Below are 23,964 nucleotides of genomic sequence, written 5' to 3' on the forward strand. Positions count from 1 at the left end.
CATCTTAGGTGTTTCACCCTTGATGGTTTTCCCAATACCTCAATATCAGAGTACACTTGCAAACTTCTACATGCAGCGGTTAGGAGTATAACCTCCATCAATGTAAAATAATGCACTCTGAAAACCATGAATCATGGACTTAAAAGGAATGTCTTACACAAGCCGTGTAGTAGTGTTAAACCCTCAGTGTTTTTTTCTGTTAAGTGCCCGGTCATACTAGTGCAAGTTGCCATGCGATTTGATAGTTTTAAATCGCATGGCAAATCGCACCCTATTGTCTGCAATGGAAGATATTATATTGGTGTGATTCTGATTTCGTTGGAGTCCCACAACAATTTTGAAAGTAGTGCATGCTCTACTTTTTTCAAGTTCAGGTGCGACTTGCATAGACATCTGTGTCTTGCAAGTCGCACCTAAAGATGGACTGACATCTAAGTTCCAGTGAAGTCACACGATTTCAAAGTCAGATTGGTGTGACAGAAGACTTGCACATGGTGAACAATAAAATAAACACTCCCCGGTGAACTATTTGATAAAATTCTTACCCCAACACTTTCAGTTTACAATGTTCAATGCTGCTGGCTCTTGCTCTCTCAGCGCCGTTTCCCTGAACTTCCAGTCTTCACAGGAAAAAGTTAACCGTGGGCAGTGCAGTCAAACCAGTCCGTAAGGTTGGAAAAGGGGGGGGTGGGGTGGTGGTGGGGGGATTAGCAAGGGAATGACTTGCTATCCTAGACTGTGTGTTTATATTGATGCAGACAGTATAGGGATACAGAACTCTAATTCCTGGAAGCAAATGACTGCTCCATAGGGTTCTGAAAGAGAAAGGAACCACCCTGAAATATGAAACCTGCTGCAGCGGTCATGGCATTAGTTTAAACTGAACATAGGCAAGGGTTAAAAGCTAAATCGGTAGCAGAAATTGCTTGATTAAAAGGTAGTTTATACACAGTCTTATTTAAAAGTTATTGTTTTTAGTCTGCAGACAACCAAATTTTCTATAATGGTAATGAAAAACTCAAAATGATGGTTTCTTGTACCTGTAGCATCCCCAGGAACTTTCTGTATATACACCATTATGTATGTAAAGAACCGCCACAAAAATGTAATTTCCTGCTTTTCCTGGCAAATTCTGCCTTATTACACTGTAGCCGATTATGGGTCTATAGCAGGCAAGGACTTACTTGGCACTCAGAAGTGATTGGAATACATGAGTTTGTTTCAACAGAACAGCAGAAGGTAGAAACTAGTTTGATGAAATCCTTGCAATGTTTACAGATTATCTAGGATGGGGTTTGCTTTTATTTGCCTTACTCTAGCCATTTATTCAAATTGGATCCAGTGGAAATAATATAAAAAAAAAAAAAAGTTGAAGTGGTAGTAAAGTCTGCTTTCATTTCTTCTTTTTAGGGCCCCACAGGTGGGTTTTGCCATAGTGTGCTAGTATGCACCGCATATTAGCACATTATGACAGACTTACCTGTCAAACCAAGCCCTCCAGCACCGCGCTCTGATCGATCCGGCAGGTCCTGGGTGCTTCCATCTTTGCTTGGTCTTCCTTCTGGGCTCTGTGCTTCGGCTGCATGAATGGCCAAACCACGATGAGGTCTCTCCCGCAAGAATGCACAGGAGTCACATCACAGAGGCACAGATCAGGGCTGTAAATGTCCACTGAGCTGTGCATGTGCGGCTTTGTGTACATGACAGCTGACAGGCAGGAGGAAGCATTTATGACACAAAGAGATGGATAGGTTCTCTTCCGTCATAAATACCCTGTCTGTCAACAATTTACAAAGAAAAAAAAAAAGTTTACTACCACTTTAAAACCTCTATTTTTCATTTATTTTGGACCGTGGCCCCACTGGGTATATATTAACTCACTTTCTGTCCTTGTACAAGAAATAGGAGCATTTGTCGCCAGGACAGGAAGGCACAGTGGCAATAAAAACATTGCTAGAAGTTCTAATCCTTCCTCACTCTATAGAGGCTATAACCCTTCCCTGCTCTATCCAAAACAAAGTTTGGCTTCACTTTAAAGTGATACTAAACCCAGAACCCTGCATTCACTATATCTGATCTCCCACGGTACACACAACATGGAAATGCAATTATTTTAGTAAATATAAACTGCTAAATACCTTTTCTCATAAGCAGTTAGAGCAGTCTTGTGACTTCAGCAGAGCACTGGTTAAAGTTTGTAGGAGTTTTCCTTCTGCTCTAAGAGGATGTGAAACCGCTGACCCTGTCTGGACAGCACTGATTGGCCCTGTGCTGATCACATGCACCCTCCCAAGAAAAAAAAAAAATCCCTCTCTAGCAATACACATCAAACTGAGCATGTACATGCGACCACAGGTTCAGTCTGTATCAGGTGGTCATTTCAACAAGAGGAGGGGCAGAGAAGACAGGATCAAACAGCCTTTTTACACAATGCAGATGATTAGCCCCTTAGGTTCCACAGTGAGTATAACAAGCATGCTTTACTGCATATACAGGCTGATTTTACTGTTGTGGGTTTAGTAACACTTTAAGTCAGACCAACAGAGAAAATATATGCAGAACAAATGTTGATTTAACCATAACATGACCCAACCAAAATGAAAATCAAACAATGTTATGGAAATTCTAAAATTGTGTTCCTGCAGCTAGTATATGTTATAAAAACTAGATTTATAAACCTTTCCAGAACTATATATTTTGACAGCAAAAAAAAAACCAAACAAACAAAAAAAAACACACAAAGGAAGCGAACCAAAAACTGAATATAGATCTTTACATCATACAGATAACTTTCAAATCTCTATACAGGAAGAAAAGAAGAATATACAGAGCAGGGGAGTAATGCAGTAAGACACGGAGTCTGCACAATTTCTCTTCAGATAGACAGACCTACTAGAGCTTTTTATTGTCTGTGCTATTTGTGGAAATATTCAACACAGGTCTGCATTTTATCTACTGCACATAGTTCAAAGTCTGTTTGAAAGGTAAATGGAAGTTATTGTCATATTTCATTGGAGGTTTCAACAGTGATGCTTTTATAGTAGACTAGGTATTTATCGTTTAAATGCAACTTATTCATAAAACATAGTACAGGAGAATTGTGTCTGCAGGTAAACTTTCCTAACCGTACTTGTTAACGTGCTGAAATTTAACATCTATGCAATAAAACAAAACTAAATAAAACAAAAGAAACCACACGTGTGTCTTTTAAAGCCTTAATGTTTGGAAACGACTAAGAATAAAAAACGGGTATACAGCCAACCAAAGTCAGCATAAGACACATAAAAGCTAGAAACAAGAACACAAAACAGCAGCTAGAAGGACAGAATGGTATTAAACACCAGACAAAGGAACAGATGAACTAAGCGCATGGCTGGTAATCATCACCCACCTTCTCTTAAAAACCTGCTAGGAATCCTGATGCTGGGACAGGATTGAGTGAAGAGTCGCCTAACGGGAAACCAGCGTACCTTCTTCTTAGAGCCTGTTACCACAATTACCAGCAATGAGTCAGACATACACAACACAGGGCATCAACAGACAGCAACATGAGCAGCAATAAAGAGCTGGGCTGAGACTAACATCCTTACTAATACTTAGGGAGGGAGCAATAAATGAACGACTTGTAGAAGGGTTAGGGAAATTATGGGAATTTCAAACAGAGTGTGATGTCAGACATACACTACCCAATTTCTTAGCAATGGGAAAATGTTATTATAGCATCACTAACAAATTGTATGGATCAAGGATTGACTAAAAACAAAATCATCAATTATTAAATTATTATCCTCATAAGAGGAGTGGGAGGTTAAAAAAAAAACAAAAAAACTATGCAATAGATTTTACCTACTTAGGATTACAGTGGGGGACTCCCTTTTTCTGCAAATGTATAAAGTGATACCAATTCAGTTATAAGCACCTTTTTGTTTATTAGTCAGTAAAATTTGGTAATTGCCAAACAAACAATACCCCAACTGTACAAAATGTAAAATGGCTATGATCCATGATGCTCATTTATTAAGCAATCTCTAGATGAATTTTAAACCCTATGCTCATAGCGCACACAGTTTTTTATTTTCGGTATGTTGCGTAATGAAATGAGCATACTTGCTACATAAGTTCTAAGAGAAAATCAGTTACAGGGTAAGCCATCTAAATAGAACGGTGTGGTAACAGTCTGTTGGCAGAGCACTGTCCCCAAAGTGAAACTGAATTCAAAGGATGAATTTGTGAGTATGATCAGCTCAAAGAAAATATATGTTCATCTATTAGTGTCATTAAAGTTTTGGGTTTTTTTGTACAGCTTGTACATGTAAAATGAACAGGGCAGCATAATTTATCAACATAATTCTAGCTCAGCGATGCTGCTAAGCAACTTTGCCTTACCATTCCCCTCTCAATGCTAGCCTGCTACTTATGGTATTAATTCCAAAAACAAAAATGTAATCTATTGCAGCTTACCAATTCTTAGGTGTGATGCTGCATTAGTTGTGTTAGATTTTTTCACTTGTTTTTCAATAGATCAAGCTGTCCAGCAAAGTGGGAGTTAGAGTGTTGAGACAGACCATCAAGTTTGGCTTTAATTAATCTTAAACCTTTATCCCAAAAGAAAAACTGATGCTTTAGTAGCTTAGTGTTAACTGGAGTTCAGCTTCAAATTTGCTAAAATCGGGTCCATCTAAATCTGCTACTGCATCTAACACTACCCTCTACCCAGACTGACAATGCTGCTTTCTCTGTGTGGCTCCACTGCTTTTCCATCCAGACTGGTGTCACCTTAAGATAGGAACTGTGTTAACTGCCAGATCTCCAGGTGCAAATTGTGTTTATGGGTTTAATTCTGCTTGAAGTCGACTGTAAAAAATACACTATATACCAAAATACAGAATAACGGATGTGACACCTTCTATGGCCAATCCATATGCCAGTGTAGCGACATGTGCATATAGTATAGAAAGGATCTCACCCTTTCCGCTTGGTCCTTTGTGATAACTGGCCCTGCAGAGATGCTTCTTGCACTTGCTATTAGGTGACTCCATATGCCGATTTCCCATCTTTTATCCCATTTTATCCATCTCTGGAGGGCTAGTTATTACAGAGGACTGAACAGAAGTGGTGAGATCCTCACTATACTCCTATGCAGATCCGTCTCCAAGCAGTCTAGGTCACATCAGCTGCATGGATGGACATTATACCTTGAGCTGGCATACCGAGGCAGGCAACTGCATTAGGACCGTAGAGCATATCTAGTAAGACACCTGGGATTGTACCAACTGGACTTACCACAGACATTTTACACAGTAGTCATATAGAAACTACGTATTAAGTCTTTGCTAGCCTAACATTAGCTGCTATATTATCCAAGAGGATCTTTGAAGGCTCTCGGAACATTAGCAGGCACTCAATACTCTTTAGACTCCATATGCTTTTTCCATCATAGTCTCTTGGCAGGGTCTCTCAGTATTAGCCATCTTTTTCCAGGGGGGATTTCAATCTGGAGGATACAATAGGTGCGTTAAAATTGGTCGGGAGGTAGGGGAAATAGGTGTACCTTGTGGGGGGAAAAGCTATATATTTTATATACAGATAATAAAACAAAATGTTGTATTAGCCATACAAGGTGTCAGATCCATTATTATATATTTTGGTCTATGGTTGTTTATTGGAGACAGCGCCCCATGACTGAGTTTTGGCATGTCTACATAAAATTGAGGCACTCCCTGGTATTTATCGATTAGGTTTTAAACAATGCACTAGCTGCATATTCAAATAGTGCCAATTCACAGGGCTCTGGTGACAAGCGTATAGCATTCTACATACCGGATTCGGCCGAACACTGCCAAATTAATCAACTTGAAGCCCTCCTCACTTGGAAACCATAAAGGCTGTCCAAATCCCAACTTATTCTCATAAACCATGTCCTTAAAGACTATAGCAAAAGCCTGGCTTTCAAAACGCATACCTGTGTCTGAGGTTGAATCCCGAGTCCATTGGACTTTTGCTCAATGAGAAGCTGACAGCTACACTCCAGAATAGTATGTCCAAGCGTCAGCGAGTTTGGGAACCGTGGATTACAAACTCTCTCTCACAAGATTTCAATTGTTGGATTACAGGAACTCTAGAAACCTCCACTCTAGTGTATCTTGACCTGTACTCTCAACAGCTGACTCTACCCCTCCTCCCCACCCCTTTCGCCCCTCTCTTCTTGCACAATCCCATCCTTTACCACTTTGCCTCTTTTCCCGACTGTTTATTTTACTTCTTCTTGTTTCACATCGATACTTAGGCCATAAGCAGAATCTTTATCGATTTATTACCAGATGCTCACTGCCACCAAAGGGTGTAGAGTTTGTATTCTTGAACATAGTTCCTACGTGAACTATTACTTGTACAAACAACTATCATGTACACAAAAAAACTCTATGTTGTGCTTTTACTTTGTCAATTACTATTTCTACTTGAATAAAAATATACTGAAGGAAAAAAAAAAAAAGAAGGAAAAGCACAAATGCCAATTTGTTTACCTTGTAACCTATAAGAACCAATTAGAATCTATCCAATAATGATGTGCTCTCTCCACGCAGGACATTCTTCCAACACACAGGTCATGTGATCAGACTAATGAATATGTACAATGTATACTCTTACGTCCATGTATTCTTTGAAACAATTAAAAATATAGCAAAAGCATAACATCCCTACCATGAACCAGCCTCTAGTAGTATTACACCCTCAGGGCATGTTCACACAGCAAGGTAGTCAGGAAAAGGCAAATATGTAGCCTTTTACTTCAGTGCACTGAGAGAGGTACAACATGGCATCTCAGACACATAATAAAGTGGCACTTTGTGACACTCCTAATACAGTCAGACACACACACCCCAACAAAATTACAATGCTCAACACACCACATGCTCCCCTCACTGCATATAAAACGGACAGCTGCCCATACGCTAAAACTGTACATTTAGCATTCAGGTAGTGTAAACAATTCTTTATTTATAGAAATACATCTCTCTCTATATAAAGGAATTTATTATCCCCAATAGTTGGATTTGTTTTTCAAATTAATATTTGTGAAAATTACTGGTCTGAATATTCTCAAAGGGAGGCATGATCCAGGTTCAGTTCCCATGGCAAAAACAAAAAAAAGGCACAGGAGGCGCCACATGTCGAACCCCTTGGCTGAAGGTACATATCAAGGAGTACGAGGCCAAGGACAATACATGAAAATCAGAGTCAGAGACATGGTCCTTAATGATAGTCAAGGCAAACTTTTGATCAGAGATCAAAGAAAGGCCCAAACCTGAGCCACTTAGAAGGAGCATGGATGCAAACGTGCAGCATTGCACCGTGAAAGGCAAGCCTTCCAAGTGCGATGAAATCTTCTGAGAGGTAGATCTACGTGCCTTCAACATGTTTGGTATCAAGAAGTCCAACAATCCACTGTCTCCTAGAACCAGGCTTCCAATAGCCAGCTGTCAGACCAGCGACAGTAAAGCAGGGTGGAAGATTGCAGGAATACCTTCTGTCCTTGGACCAGAGGCAGCTACCAGGGCACTTCTACTTTCAGTCACACCCTATATCCTACCAGGGTCGACAAGGCCAATTGGGAGCCACCAGAATCCCTTTGGCCTCTATCCTACACAGCAGGCTACGAAGAAGCTTGAGAGTAGGAAATGGATAAATGAGATAGGAGATACTGGCAAAATTCTGTAGAGATAGGACACCAGAAGATCCACACCGTGGGAGCACCAAAGCAGGCAGATTTGATGAGACATTTGGGTCCAGAGGCCCTTCACCGTGATCCAGCGTCTGTTGAATGAGAAAGTCTACCTGCTTGTCCACAGACCTGGAGGTTGACATAGGCCACTTCAGTGATGTTATCCAACTGGATTCTGACCGGGCACCCACGAAGTAGCTCTTTACAGCATTCAAGACATAGCCTGATCACCAGAATCTCCAGGACACTGATGGGTAGCCGAGATTCCCCTGGTTTACAACGGCCCTGGGCCGACCTCGAACCTAGGGCTCCTCTCCAAACTTGACAGGCTTGCGTTTGTCCTGACCACCACCCAACTGAGAACGAGAACAACTTCTCACCCCAAAGAGATGGTGATGGAGACCAGAGCCACCAGAGTAGAGAGGCCCTGGTCAATGACCCACACAACTCCGGTTGTCCAAGGGTGCAGCAGACTTTCACGCTTAAGACAATATTTCCTTCAGCAGAACCCTGTGTGGAACTGCTTGAGACCGCCTCGAAGATGGATACCGGACCTGCATGTGAAATGAAACAGAGAAGGCCATCTATTGGACAGCAGCAGTCAAACATGTAGTCCAGAGCTTTGGAGGCAGTCCAAAGGAAAGAAAACCTTGGCCCAAGTCAAGTCATGAATCAGACTCGAATGTTCCAGATGCCAAGTCGGGGTCAGAACCCAATCAAATTCCGACAAGTACGCATGGTGATCGCCACATTGTCCAGCAGAGCACTTGCAGAAAGTCACTGAGACAGCCTACCACAGCAATCCCATATTGTCTCAGCAATGCTAGGACCAGAGCCAACACCTTGGAAAACACCCGGGGAGCAGAAGCTAGACCAAATGGAAGCTCCATAAATAATGCACGTCCCCGAAACTGTCTGGCTCAGAGAAAAAAAACCCTGTTGAAGGGAGGCCAACACAAAATGGCTGGAGTCCATCTTGAACATCTGAACCCTGACAAAGCAATTTAGGGCCTGAAGGTTCCTAAATAAATAAAGAAGAAAGAAGCGTTAGGCCCATTCTCTTTCAAACCATAAACAGGTTTAAGCAAAACCCCAGAAAACTCTCCAGGATCAGAACCTTGTAAAAGCCCATAAACAAGACGAAGAGGGGATAAGAGTGGAGGTGGAACCAGTCTGGTGGATAGGAATAAACCCTATCCTGTAACCTGAGGATAGCAGGTTGTCTACCCATCAGTACCCTGCTAGTGCTGCAGATCCTTACCTGTGCAAGATTGCAGGAGAAGGGCACCTTTGCATCACAGACGAAGGAAAGGCATCAGCAGGGCACCAAAATGCCAGTGCCAGCTTTGTGTAGACCAGAAAAAAACCTGTCCAGTATCCAGACTTTGGCAAATAGGCGTAGCACCCCTGGTGAGGGGGGGACTCAAGGCTGCCTGTTCACACTAGAGCAGGATTTCTCAACCTTTTTTCAGTCAAGGTACCCTTTAAAATTATGGACAGTCTTGAGGCAGCCCATTCTAAAATGTGAAAAACGATTCTATTAGTTTTATATAACGCAGCAACATCCACACATGTAGGACACCCAACATTAGAGGTGATTTGTTCTTCCAAAGCAAATACACTTTTGCACACTGGCAACTGACTAGTATTCCAGTGTATCCCCTCTCCCTCAGTTTTTATCCATCACTGAGCTAATGTGACACCAGCACTGATGGAGAAGGGCAGGGGAGGGTCAAACTAGGATTCTGTGTAGGCAGCTGAAATCCTCCCTATCAACTGATGTCTTTGGTTGTCAGGATGCCAGCGGTAGAAGGTACCAATGGTGCACAATGAAAACCTGTGGCTTTGTGTAACTAAAAAGCAGGCTTGTTTCACGCGCTTGCTTGTATACAAGTTTTGGGTAATTTTTAGACATATTGCCAGGGCACCCCTGAAGAATCCTGAAGGCACCCCTGAAGAAGCCTCAAGGCACCCTGGTTGAGAAAGGTTGCCCTAGAGACAGGAGGGTGGTCCTCTCCAAAAGGGCCTCATCAAAAGGAGCTACATACCTAAAAAGCGGTAAAGGACCACCATGGGCCGCTGCAGTTCCAGAGATGCAGAGCACAGCCACCAGCATCTTTTAATGCGCAAAAAACCGCAAAAGCAGCGGAGACATCCTTGCTTTTAGAAGACTGGTAGGCATCAGGCTCTGGGTCCCCAAGGAAAGTGTGACCAGCAGAGACGGACTGTCTCAAAGTCACCCGAGGAGGAAAGATTGGGTAGAGGACATTCTTCACTCGCCTTTGTGTCCAATTCCAACACTGCTCATGATCAAAAAACACACACACAGATAGACAGACCACCACAGCTCATCCAAAGAAAGGGAGGGATGGGAGGGCCTTGCCACCACCATCATCGGGATGGGTGGTAATGTATCCCTGAAACGCCATGAGCAGATGCCCTTCAGAAGAAGCCAGACCACCAGAATGTCATTCAAACCAGGGTCACTGTCCCCACATAGTGCTGTAGCAAAAACAATGGCCAGGGAAAAGGGAGGCCTCTGCACCATATAATGGTAGAAGACCTACTCATAGCCCAACAAAATCTGGACCGAGATTCCAGGCAAGGGAGGCAATCCCACATGTTAGAGCAATGAAAGATTAGCAGACACCCTCTGCCCTAGACCAGGGGGCTACCCACAGTGTGGAGCACACCCACACATACTGCACTGCATCCCCTGAGCAACTCCCTGCTCACCAGGGGATAACCACACCAAAACACAGTGATACCAAAGGGGAGAAGGAAAAAAAAAAAAAAAAAAAAAGAGAAAAAGCACACAACGTACCCAGCATCCACACCAAATCAGGCAGGCCTAGGCGATAAAAGCAGAAGTAGGAGTGGGTACCTGTTAGAAATAGGTATCCTGAGGAGGAGGAGGAGGGGGAGGAGGAAGAAGGTGGGGTAGGATCAGCGGAACGTAAAATTAAGTTTCACTTTGAACATGCACCTGAGAGTACCATTTTACAGAAAGAGGTTAAAGTAGAACTAAAAATGAGGAAAAAACTCACTTTCCTCCCAATGGTCCCAGTCCATTGCCAGCATCTTCTTCAGTATGTCTGTTTTCGGCCATTTTCATTGGCCAGTGTGGGACTATGTCATTGCTGTGAATACGCAGAAGCTAATCATCCCGACACACAGAGAAAGGACCGGCTGCTGTAAGATGAGCTGCACAGCCAGTTTACATGCCAAGAATCTCTGTGAACAGGCAAGTAGGTTTGTTTTATTGCAGAAGAGACATTGCAATAAAAAGTCTGCCTGCGCACAGTGAACACCACCAGAAATTTAGTTCTGCATTAACATCTGCCTAGCAAATATGGAAAGAGAGCTTGGCACTGACAATGGCCAGTGTCCTTTCCCAACACAGCACTCCACAGAGCACCTCAGGACATGTAATTCTGAGAATAGGATTATTACTGGATCTACACCCACACGAGCCACAAGGAGAAAAATAAAAGCTCACACACAGGTCAGTTGAAAACGTAGGATTGGTATACTTTACAAAAAAGACAAACAAGGGAAATGTAAGTAATACATACGTATGCAGAAATCAAAAGATGTTCTGAACGTCCCCCAATTAACAAGCATAACCAGCCTATGCATGTCTATACAAATTACTATGGTATTTTCTCAGCGCATACATTGATAACAGTATTTATGGAGTCACTGGATCTAGAATACAGTTCACTGACCTGTTTCATCAGTGTGATACCAACAAGCCAAACTTTTTAACTATAAAAAAAAAAAAAAAAAACATTCCAATGCAAATCCAACACCTGTGTAAAAAGGATACCCAAAAATCTACATAGACTAAAACACTGGCTGTAATTTCTATAAAAAAAACAAACCACAAGAACTATAAAAGGCAACCCTGCTTTAATTTCTGGATGAAGCGGAGAAGGTTTTTAACACCTATCAGGTTTTTATTACCATCTGTACCCATATTAGTGTGAGTCACCCTCTCTGTCTTGTTTACTATTATCACCCAGTGAATGTGAAAGAAAATCCCAAATTTTAGGCTGGCACCAGAACAGGAAGAGAGAGAAAATCTTCCAATGGGGACACCCATTTCTGGTGATCCTGGTGACACAAGGGCAAATTCTCACTTTAGAGGGATTTCCTCACACTTAGCATTTTGGCTATTGAATAGAAATCTCACCAAAAAATCCAAAAAACACACAAAAACAAAAAACTTAACATGGGTTATACTCCAAAATGAAAAAAAAATATTTAAACGGGGCCAGTTCACGGGCCTTCACACTGTTGGGGGGCCGGACTACAGTTTCAAAAAAATAAGAACAAATTCCTGTGCACACCACACATCTTATTTGTAGTGCAAAAAAATTAAAATAAAAAAATACAATATTTAAAACTACACTATACACTAACGCACTGGACACCGCAATGCATTGTACACGGTAACGCACTGGACACCGTAATGCACTGTACACGGTAACGCACTGGACACCGCAATGCATTGTACACGGTAACGCACTGGACACCGTAATGCACTGTACACGGTAACGCACTGAACACTGCAATGCATTGTACACGGTAACGCACTGGACACCGCAATGCATTGTACATGGTAACGCACTGGACACCGCAATGCATTGTACATGGTAACGCACTGCACACCGTAATGCACTGTACACTAACGCACTGGACACCGCAATGCACTGTACACTAACGCACTGGACACCGCAATGCATTGTACACTAACGCACTGGACACCGCAATGCACTGTACACTAACGCACTGGACACCGCAATGTATTGTACACTAACGCACTGGACACCGCAATGCATTGTACACTAACGCACTGGACACCGCAATGCATTGTACACTAACGCACTGGACACCGCAATGCATTGTACACTAACGCACTGGACACCGCAATGCATTGTACACTAACGCACTGGACACCGCAATGCATTGTACACCAACGCACTGGACACCGCAATGCACTGTACACTAATGCACTGGACACCGCAATGCATTGCACATGGTAAAGCACTGGACACTGCAATGCATTGTACACTAACGCACTGGATACCGCAATGCATTGCACATGGTAAAGCACTGGACACCGCAATGCATTGTACACTAACGCACTGGATACCGCAATGCATTGTACACTAACGCACTGGATACCGCAATGCATTGCACATGGTAACACACTGGATACCGCAATGCATTGTACACGGTAACGCACTGGACACCGCAATGCATTGTACATTAAACTCACTCAACACCACAATGCACTGTACCGTGGTGTACTCTCCTCCTCTCCTGTTGCTCCTCTGGCTGCAGCAGATGAAATCAGGGATTTCCAGGTTGCCGCTTGCTGGGTCCTCGTGGCTGAAGACCCAGTGAGCAGCCTAGCTATTTGCCGGTCTGGTTTTTGTTTTTTTTGGCTGGCCCGGATAAACGGCTTTGGCGGGCCGTATGCGGCCCGTGGGCCGTAGTTTGAGGAACCCTAGTATAGACACTTCCCTCATACCCTTCAGAACTCTGTTTCATACTGGTTACAATTTGTATAATATGAAAACACGGACTCACCTAAGAGTGTTACTCATCAGAAATGAATATGGCTATTTACAATTGCTCAATGACAGCATTACAAAACGTGCACATACATTAGTTATTTGTTATCTTCTTGCACAACCCTGTTATTCCACTGCAAGGTTAGGGTCACCCCAAGTGGCATTCTGTACGGTCCTCAACAAATGTCAGAATGAGGGTCTTCTAAACAAACTTGCTCAAAAAGGTAAATGTAGACCTCCCCCAAATGAACGAAGGATGAATTAGATTACTTGGGGCAATTTTGACTGTATTTTCTAGATATAAAGCCGATTCTGAGAACGTCTGACTGCTTTGCACCCACTCTTCTCCATAGACATTAACATGCATGCTTAGAAGATCCATGCATGTTAAATGGAGTGCATAGCTTATGATCAAAGACAAAAGCGTATTTAGTTAGGTACCACAAGTGTGAAATATTGTACATCAATATTTTTTATTTGCAATTACAGACAACAAAAACATTAATCTACTGTTGCTTACCAGTACATAGATGTGGCTCCTGCATTAGAATTTTCCAGGCTTTCCCCCCTGCTTTATTTATGCCTGATAATCCTGAGGTTATCCTTGGGTGGCTATGCTCACTCAATCTGCTGCATCTATGGAGGGAGCCTTGGTTGTCACACTTTTCTCCTAATTTAGACTACAAAACACACATTCCACTACTTCTCTCAATTAGATGGGAAATTTGCAAGTTACAGATGAAATCTTGGAAGGAAGACCACGGTGCTGGGGTTTTAGCTCAAATCACAAAGGACCAGGACACTAAGCATTAAAACAAGTGCAGAAAAAATGCAAAGTGTTACTAAACCACAACAGTAATATCAGCCTGTATATGCAGTAAAGCATGCTTGTTATAATCACTGTGGATTCTAAGGGGTTAATCCTCTGCAATGTGTAAAAAGGCTGTTTGATCCTGTCTTCTCTGATCCTTCCCTTCTTCTAAAGTCCCCAATCCATCTGCTGATAGCACAGAGCCCTAGGAGGCACTCTGCACGTGCTCAGTTTGGTGTGTATTGCTGGGGGGGGGGGTGCTGGACACTGATAGAAGTCACAAGACTGCTATATACTGCTGATGAGAAAAAGCTATTAGCAGTTTATATTTACTACAATAAATTGCATTTCCATGTTCTATGTATTATGGAAGACCAGATGGAGTGAATGCAGAGTCCTGGGTTTAGTAACACTAAGCTGGGTACACATGGGCCGAAAACAGCAGGAACCAGATGATTTTCGGACCATGTGTACAGCTGTTGAACCGGCTTCTGTTGAACGAGCATGCTGGAAAACCAACACCCGGTTAGCGCTTGCAGCCAACGGCAACCCTGAACAGTCAACAATATAAATTTGGCAATGCTGAATTTGACAGAACTCCCGCATGCACAGGAATGACATCATCCCCAGCAGCCAGCATTCGGAACTTGGAAGCAGGCCACCTGAAGATGTCAGCAGCCAGGCGGGGAGCTTGATCGCATGATCGGAGGCAAGTATCGTTCCACTTTAATAGCACTTTAAATATTCATGGCTTGCAAAAAGCAGTCCTCAACTCTCAAAGGTCACACCTTTTAGATGATCATCCAAATGGAAGCTTAAAGAGAAACTGTAATCTGGCAAGCAAGGAGCAAATGACAAGTCACCAGTACTGTCTGTGGTCTTGTCACAGCTTTTGTACCCCAGTACTGACTTCCAAAACCTTATCCTTCATGTCTCTGTGTGTATCATCAAACCTCACTACCAATCTTCTGACACTAGCAGGCACATTAGTGCTTTAGATCCAATACTGCATATAAACAGCTCTGAGGCTAGGAGCATCTAGGCACCCTCACAAAGCAGAAGCACGCAGCTGTTTTTCAGAAGGAATTCCAGGCAGAAAATAGACAATATCCATTTCTAAATGTCATCTATAATACAGAAACACCTTTTTGAGTTCAATTCTACATTACTAAAACCCCCAACACTGATAAAACATATTTGCAAAATAAGCTATTTTGTAACATTAGCCCCATTACAACACGGAACCACATAAGCAGCCTCCAGAAAGTGGGCTTTACAACTGGGCACAACATATATGAGAACCTGTGTTTGTGCAAGGAGCATGCTTGATTACGTTATCCCAGCAGAGACCGACCTTCTTCTGAGGAGAACAAAAAAAATACCACACACACACTAAAATAAGTATTGAACATGCCACCATTTTTCTCAGTAAATGTATTTCTATTTTCACCACATGTTGGTAACAACTCACGCAATCCATATATACAAAGAAAACAAAACAAATTAGTTCAGAAATTACATTATGTGTAATAAAATGGAATGACACGGGGAAAAAGTTTTGAAAATGCTAACTGAAATGTATTTAATACAAAATCCTTTGTTGGCAATGATTGCTTCAAGACGCCTCCTGTATGGAGAAACTAGTTGCATGCATTGCTCAGGGGTGATTATGACCCATTTTTCCACAGTCTTCAAATCTTGAAGGTTCTTAGCTCTTTCCATAGATGTTCTATTGGATTCAAGTCAGGTGATTGGCTGGGCCATTCTAGCAGCTTTATTTTGCTTCGTTGAAACCAATTGAGTGTTTCCTTGGCTTTTTGTTTGGGATCATTGTCTTGCTGGTAGATGGCAGCAGATTTTTATCAAGAATGTCTTGGTACATTTTTCCATTTATACTTCCTTCAGTGATATGAAGTTTGCCAGTACCGTATGCTGAAAAACAGCCCCACACCATGATGTTCCCACCTCCAAATTTCACTATTGGTATGATATTTTTGGGGTGATGTGCAATTTGATCTCCAAACATGGTGTGTATTATGGCATCCAAAGAGTTGAATTTTGGTCTCATCTGACCAGACTATATTCTGCCAGTATTTCACAGGCTTGTCAAAATGTTGTGTAGCAAACTGTAAATGAGCTTGCTTTTTCTTCAGCAATGGAGCGTGGTGAGTGTGCATACAGCCCATGGAATTTGAGTGCATTACTCATTGTTTTCTTTGTACCTGCTAATTCCAGGTCTTTCTGAAGCTCTCCACAAGTGATCGTTGGTTCTTGGACAGCACTTCTGATAATTCTTTCAGGAATCTTGAGAGGAGCACCTGGTTGTGGCTGGTTAATGGTAAAATGATGTTCTTTCCACTTCCGGATTATGGCCCTGACAATGCTCACTGGAACATTCAAAAGTTTAGAATCCTTCTGTACCCAATGCCATCAGTATGTTTTGCAACAATAAGGTTGTGAAGGTCTTGAGAGAGCTCTTTGCGTTTACCCATCATGAGAGGTTTCTTGTGCGACACCTTGGTAATGAGATACATTTTTATAGACCATCAGTTGAGACTAAACCAGCTGATATTCATTTCACAGACAAGGGGCAGGATTGCTTTCTAATTACAGATAGATTTTAGCTGGTGTCTTGGCTTTTTGCACCTCCCTTTCTTCATGTGTTCAATACTTTTTCCCTGTGTCATTCCATTTTATTACATATAACTTAATTTCTGAACATATTTGTTTTGGTTTCTTTTTATGTACGGATTGCATGGGTTGTTCCCGACATGAGGTGAAAATGTCATGTCAATAGCACCTTTAGAAATATAGTTACTGAGAAAAATGGTAACTTGTTCAATAATTTTTTATATACAGTCATGGCCGAAATTGTTGGCACCCTTGATATTTTTCCTGAAAATCAAGTATTTCACACAAAAAAGGTATTGCATTAACACATGTTTTGCTATACACATGTTTATTCCCTTTGTATGTATTGGAACAAATATAAAACAGAGGCAGAAAAGCAAATATGACATAATGTCACACAAAACCCCAAAAATGGGCTGGACAAAAGTATTGGCACCCTTAACTTAATATTTGGTTGCACACCCTTTGGAAAACATAACTGAAATCAGTCGCTTCCTATAACCATCAATAAGCTTCTGACACCTCTCACCCGGAATTTTGGACCACTCTTCCTTTGCAAACAGCTCCAGGTCTCTCTTATTGGAAGGACACCTTTTCCCAACAGCAATTTTAAGATCTCTCCACAGGTGTTCAATGGGATTTAGATCTGGGCTCATTGCTGGCCACGTCAGAACTCTCCAGCGCTTCTTTGCCATCCATTTCTGAGTGCTTTTTGACGTATGTTTGGGGTCATTGTCCTGCTGGAAGACCCAGGATCTTGGACGCAAACCCAGCTTTCTGACACTGGGCCCTACAGTGCGACCCAAAATCCTTTGGTAATCCTCAGATTTCATGATGCCTTGCACACAGTCAAGGCACCCAGTGCCAGAGGCAGCAAAACAACCCCAAAACATCATTGAACCTCCACCATATTTTACCGTAGGTACTGTGTTTTGTTCTTTGTAGGCCTCATTCCGTTTTCGGTAAACAGTAGAATGATGTGCTTTACCGAAAAGCTCTATCTTGGTCTCATCTGTCCACAAGACGTTTTCCCAGAAGGCTTTTGGCTTACTCAAGTACATTTTGGCAAACTGTAGTCTTGCTTTTTTATGTCTCTGTGTCAGCAGTGGGGTCCTCCTGGGTCTCCTGCCATAGCGTTTCATTTCATTTAAATGTCGACGGATAGTTCGCGCTGACACTGATGCTCCCTGAGCCTGCAGGACAGCTTGAATGTCTTTGGAACATGTTTGGGGCTGCTTATCCACCATCCGGACTATTCTGCGTTGCAATCTTTCATCAATTTTCCTCATCCGTCCACGACCAGGGAGATTAGCTACAGTGCCATGGGTTGCAAACTTCTTGATAATGTTGCGCACTGTGGACAAAGGCAAATCTAGTTCTCTGGAGATGGACTTGTAACCTTGAGATTGTTGATATTTTGCCACAATTTTGGTTCTCAGGTCCTCAGACAGTTCTCGTCTCCTCTTTCTGTTGTCCATGCTTAGTGTGGCACAGACAGACACACAATGCAAAGGTTAAGTGAACGTCTCTCCTTTTTATCTGCTTTCAGGTGTGATTTCTATATTGCCCACACCTGTTACTTGCCCCAGGTGAGTTTACAGGAGCATCACATGCTTGTAACATTCTTATTTATCCGCAGTTGTGAAAGGGTGCCAATACTTTTGTCCAGCCCATTTTTGGAGGTTTGTGTGACATTATGTCGAATTTGCTTTCTTTCCTCCCTTTTTTTGTTTTGTCCCAATACACACAAAGGGAATAAACATGTGTATAGCAAAACATGTGTTAATGCAATACGTTTCGTGAGAAATACATGATTTCCTGGAGAAATATCAAGGGTGCCAACAATTTCGGCCATGACTGTACATACACACACGCAAAATTTTTACCCCCATTTTGGACAGAGTAAGGGAGAGTTATACTCCATTTCAGACTGTTTTTTTTTCATTATCTGTGTCCCATTGCAGAGATTTTCCTTCACTTCCTGTCCCAAAGGCAAACAGGAAGTGAGAAAATCCCTGCAATTTATGGAAATTCATTTGGGATTCCCAAGTCACCAGAACTAGTGTTCCATTGGAAAATGACCCCTCTATTACATTTCTGGGACAACCCAAAATCTGTGTTTTTGTTACTTTTGATGATGATAAACAGGACAAATAGAGTGAGAATCTGCAATAAAAACTGAGAAGTGTTCTAATCCCTCTTCACTGTATACAAAAATAATAAAGATTAACTAGTTCAGGGCTTGATCTAGTGTAGTGTTAGTGTCAGTTAAAGTGGAGGTTCAGCCAAAAGTGGAAGCTCCACTTTTGTCTCCTACCCCCCCTCCGCTGCCACATTTTGGGGTGGAGCAGGTACCTGGTTTTGACAGGTACCCGCTCCCACTTCCAGCTGAGTTCTCCCAGCGAACTGAGCCAGAAGTTCACCCCCCCCCCTCCCCTCCAGCCCTCTGGGGCCTTGGACTGCAGCCCATTCATGAAGCACAAGATAGCGGCGCCAACACCCAACAACCGATTGAAGAATCGGCTCGGGGTGAGGACAGCACTGGATGCATGGACAGATAAATGCCCTACTTTTAAAAGTCAGCAGCCACAGTATTTGTAACTGCTGACTTTTATTTATTTTTTTTTCCTTCGGGAGGTGGCAGGACCGGAACTCCACTTTATTGTCAGTGTAAAGTTAGTATCAATGTCAGTGCATTTAGGTAGGACAAAATAAAAATAAATAATCTCTCTATCTGGAGCTATCCATTAACTTTTCAAACCAAATGAAAGCCCAATCTGCCTGGAAAAAAACAAGGTATAAACCACCTGGATACACAAAGTAGCTGTTATAAGTACAGCAGTGTTTTGTCAACGAAAATATTTTCGTCTGCTGCATGCTTTTAGTGACAAATACTACATGAAAATAAAATTAATTTTCAACTCAGATGACCAAAATAAGACTAAAACCAAAATGGCATTTTAATCAGAAGACTATGGCTAAAACTAAATTGAAATTTGACGTCACAACTAAAGCAGAACTCCAGTCAAAACTTTTATTTTTCCATGCAGTGGAGCTGTGCCCGCATTGCTAAGGTTAAGTGCTCGTTTTTTTTTCCAGGGGCTCATGGAAAAGCTATACTTACCCATTCTTCCTATCTTCCAGAAAATCTTGCTCCCCCATGTCCAAAGGTAGACTGTTCCTGCTGTCCTCACTTCTGAAGCTGGGCTATGGGCAGGATGACGTCAGGAACAGCCCATTCACAACACTGTTAGCGTACGGGGGGCAGGAATGGCGAGGAAAAGTCCTGCACTCAGAGGATCAGGGGATTAGGTAAGTATATCTTTGCTTTCCAAGCCCCTAGACAAAAACAAGCATTTAACCCATGCAGTGCGGGCACACAATGCATGAAAATACCTTCAGCCTTTAGAACCACAGGTTTGGTCACAAAGGGGATATTAAAACTAAATTTCCATTTTTTAAAATGTTTATTGCCTCTCCAAGATATCTGAACAAAGCATGCATTCCTACTAATGTTTTAAAAGGTTTATTCCAAAATATATAACTTTTTTTAATGTTTATCAAATTATTACTACTACCACTGATCTTTACAACTAGCATCTGTGTTACAAATATTTTAGCAAATGTACTGTCATGATTAAAACATTGTAATGTGTATGTCTGACCTGCAGTTGACACCACAGCCTTTTCTACCGACAGGAGCAGCTGCTTTCATGTGAAGAGGAGTCTTGTACAGCAATAAACACTGAGCTCTCTATAGCCAACCACGTCACATGAGAAATCTCCCATAATCCTCGTGTAAGTATCTTCTGCAACTTCAATTCAGAAAGCTTGCTATAAAAATTATAGTACCTTACACAACCCTATCCACAAATTTCATCAACTATCAGCTCCATCTGCTAGAAAAGCAGCATACAACATCATTTTTGGCAGTGCCCAGCGTGAGACACATTTTGGACTTTTCCTCTTGCCAACAAAATTAAAGTGGTTGTAAAAGCTCAAGGTTTTTTACCTTCATGCAATGTGCATGAGAGCCTTGGCTCTCCAGGCACTCCCCCTCATTGGCTTAGACAGCAATCATAGCCAGTGAACCAATGAGGAAAGAGAGGGGGTGGGGAAGAGCCACAGCTGTGTGTGTGAATGGACATGCAGAGTAGCAACTTGGCAGTGAGCTTGTTTGGGTGCCCACATAGCAAGCCGCTCGCTCTGGGGGCACTCAGCAGGAGGGAGAGATTAGGAGTGCCAGTGGGGGGACCCGAAAAGAGGAGGATCGGAGCTGCTCTGTGCAAAACCACTACACAGAGCAGCAAGTATAACGCTTGTTATTTTTAAAAATTTCCTTTAATAAATCACTTTAACAGATATTCAAGTTCCTGATGTTCTTTTGCCCAACAGAAACCACAGGCACTCCATACATGGAACACTGTTCTCTTGAAGATCCTAGCTTATAAATTTATTTCCATGGTTGAGCTGTATTTTTTTTAAATCTCAGATTCCTGTCAAATGTAGCTCCCTCACTAGTTCTCCCCTCCATTTTTCTTGTGTCTTTCCCTGCTCTTTACTTCTCTGTTCTTAAATTGACTGCCAAATGTATAAACACTGGAAGATCACCTGTTACACAGCCTCAGCTCTTTTTTGCAATTCCAATGTTTGCATGAATTTGCATAAGCTTCAAATTGCAGGTAAATATCTTGCCGATTCTCCATCTAGAACTTCACATTTTGCAGGAGGATGTTTCTTTCTACTGTGTTGCAATGTTTAAAACAGATGAAGAACTTTAAAGTAAGGCTACACCCCTTACAGATACAGGATCCAATTATAATCACTAAAATCTCATACATTTTAACATGTTGGAGCCGACAGGCTCCAGGTATTGCCAACCACACCACACAACTAATTGATTAGGTTTGTTGTTTTTTTTTTTTTTAACCTATCTAAATGCCACTTTTACTCCACTAAACAGTCACGTGACAAGTCAATCAAAAGTTCTTGATCCTTCTGCTTACAGGAAGCAGGGTCCTTCTTAGGTTGTCCAAGAACCTGCTTATGTAACATGGGCACTTCCTATTGGCTTCCCAGCAGGTAGGTTCCACTCTGAACCCAGAGGATGACCCGGAAGAAGAAAACAACTGCTGCAAAAGTGATAGCAGAAGACCCGTGAAGACGGAGATTGAGCACTGCAGACACTTTTGCAGCAAGTGTTTTCTTATTCTGGGTCACAATCTTGCGAAATGTTCTTTTGTCTTTTGGTCAGCTGACCATGTCGATCGTGCTTATGTTCATCAAAGTTTTCCCGGAAACTGTATATGCCATCGTAACCTTAGATACCTTAGATACTGTACCTTGCAACACTGCAAATAAATTCAATGACAACGTAATTGACAAAGGAATAGCCAAAAGCTCCATCTGGTTATTTTCTCTTGTATGTAAATCGGACGCAACAGGTAGAGGAAATTTTAAAAAGGTGTCACCAGAACATTTGTCTCAATTAGTGGTGTTCCCCTTATCGCTTGCTCTCAAGGCAACTGACAATTATCACCAGGACAATATAGCAGGTGAATCTCTCAGCAGAGATCATAATAACAAAATCCTGGCCTAACCCTTTTCTACACCATCACAGAAAAACAAAATGCCTTTACATATACAGGGGTTGGGGGAAAAAAAAAAAAAAGGTAATGCTGCATGATTTGCGGGTGTGAAAGCGACAACATATTTAACATTGAAAGAGGAAGTGATGTAAATTCTTTTGCTTCTGCTGTGTGATGAGACACCTAGCTAACAGGTGGAAAGCATCACTTTTGTCATTCACTGCCTGAGCCACTAGTAATACGGAGTCATATCAGAGCTTAGTGAGCTTCAAAGAGGGACAATTTTGGTGCCCGCTTAGCTGGTGCCTGAAGTTGCCAATTTAATTGCCGTGTCACGAGGTACAGTATCAATAGTTATGACGGCATATACAGTTTACTTAATTTGATAAGCACAAGCACGGTCGACATGGTCAACTGACTGAAACTGACAAAAAGGACAAGATTGTAACCCAGAAGAAAACAGCTGCTGCAAAAGCGACTGCAGAGCTCAATCTCAATGTTCACTGTAAACTCTGACATGACTCCTGTGACAGTGCAGCGATCTGTCATGAGGTTAAATGGATATAATGTAGCCCAGGATTCTCAACAAGGCAAGTTGAGGGGGTTCAAGGGAGCTTGCTTAAAGCGAAGCGCCACCCAAAAGGGGAAGTTCCGCTTTAAGGCTTTGTCTCCCACTCACTCCCCATTAAGGACTGGCACCTTTGGGGAGCAGGGGGAGGGGGTACCCACTTCCACTTCTGCTGTGATCGCTTAGGCAATCAGAACCGGAAGTTGTCCTCCCTCCCCGTAGTCTTCGGGGACACTTGACAGGTCCTAGAAGACTACGGGACCATTCACAAAGAGCAGCACCACTCACACATGTGCAGCGAGCACCCGGCTGTGAAGCCACAAGCTGTCACAGCCAGGTGCCCACACTGAAGAAGCCGGCGTGAGGATACTGTGGGATCGAGGGACAGGGGAGTGTCAGTTTTTCTCTTTCTACAGTTTTTGTAGCCGCTGACATTTTTTTTGTTTTGATTAGAGGAAACTATCATTTTTGTTTCCTCGATGCTTGGTAAAACTCTCATTAGGATCTGCAGCCTGGATATTTTGAAGTGATCTGGGTGGGAGGAAATCTCCAATCCTGGGACCAAATTTTAGGAACAGCCAGCACACTGGCTGTGCAGGTGGGTTCTGGGATATTTGTAGTCAGGACCAAGGTTCTGGGCGCCATCCTCCCGAGGAGCCACAAGTGTATGCATGTCTGCATGGTGCAGTCTGTGATGGAACAGACAGAGGGCCCAAGCCTGAGGGAAAGAGCCGACAGAGGTACAGCATTCATACAGCAACACAGGGATGCTGTGTAACAAGGCCAGGAGGCTGAATCTGCTGATGTTATTCTGTGTTGTTGCTGGTAACCCCTGCGTGGGCAATGGTTTGTGCTGCTGGACATTTTGTTTTCTTTAATAAAAGTGGACCAACAAGCCCTTAAATGACAATTTGTGATGTGGACACTACTCATTGGGGAGCACTACCCTGAGCTAAACAACCCCCAAACATTACACTCCATATTTCTAGCAGTGAATGATGAAAGTGTAGCTTCCCACCTGTTAGCTAGGTGTCTCATTACACAGTGGCGCAAAACAGTAT

General features: G+C 42.4%; 1 protein-coding gene across 2 annotated transcripts in view; it reads right to left on the bottom strand.

Moving 5' to 3' along the window:
• The window catches only part of KLHDC10 (kelch domain containing 10), an 83,002-nt gene that overhangs the window by 25,395 nt on the left and 33,643 nt on the right, over positions 1–23,964 (bottom strand). The window contains exon 2 of one of the 2 annotated variants that reach the window (XM_089676914.1): positions 3,392–3,484. The exons of the other annotated variant lie outside the window; for it this stretch is intronic. Coding sequence (XP_089533040.1) covers positions 3,392–3,484 — 93 coding nt within the window. The remainder of the gene's footprint in view (positions 1–3,391; positions 3,485–23,964) is intronic. 2 annotated transcript variants of the gene reach the window in all.

This window comes from Staurois parvus, unplaced genomic scaffold, assembly GCF_062004578.1.
Source record: "Staurois parvus isolate SC_StPar_1 unplaced genomic scaffold, SC_StPar_1.0 ptg000175l, whole genome shotgun sequence".
Lineage (NCBI taxonomy): Eukaryota > Metazoa > Chordata > Amphibia > Anura > Ranidae > Staurois > Staurois parvus.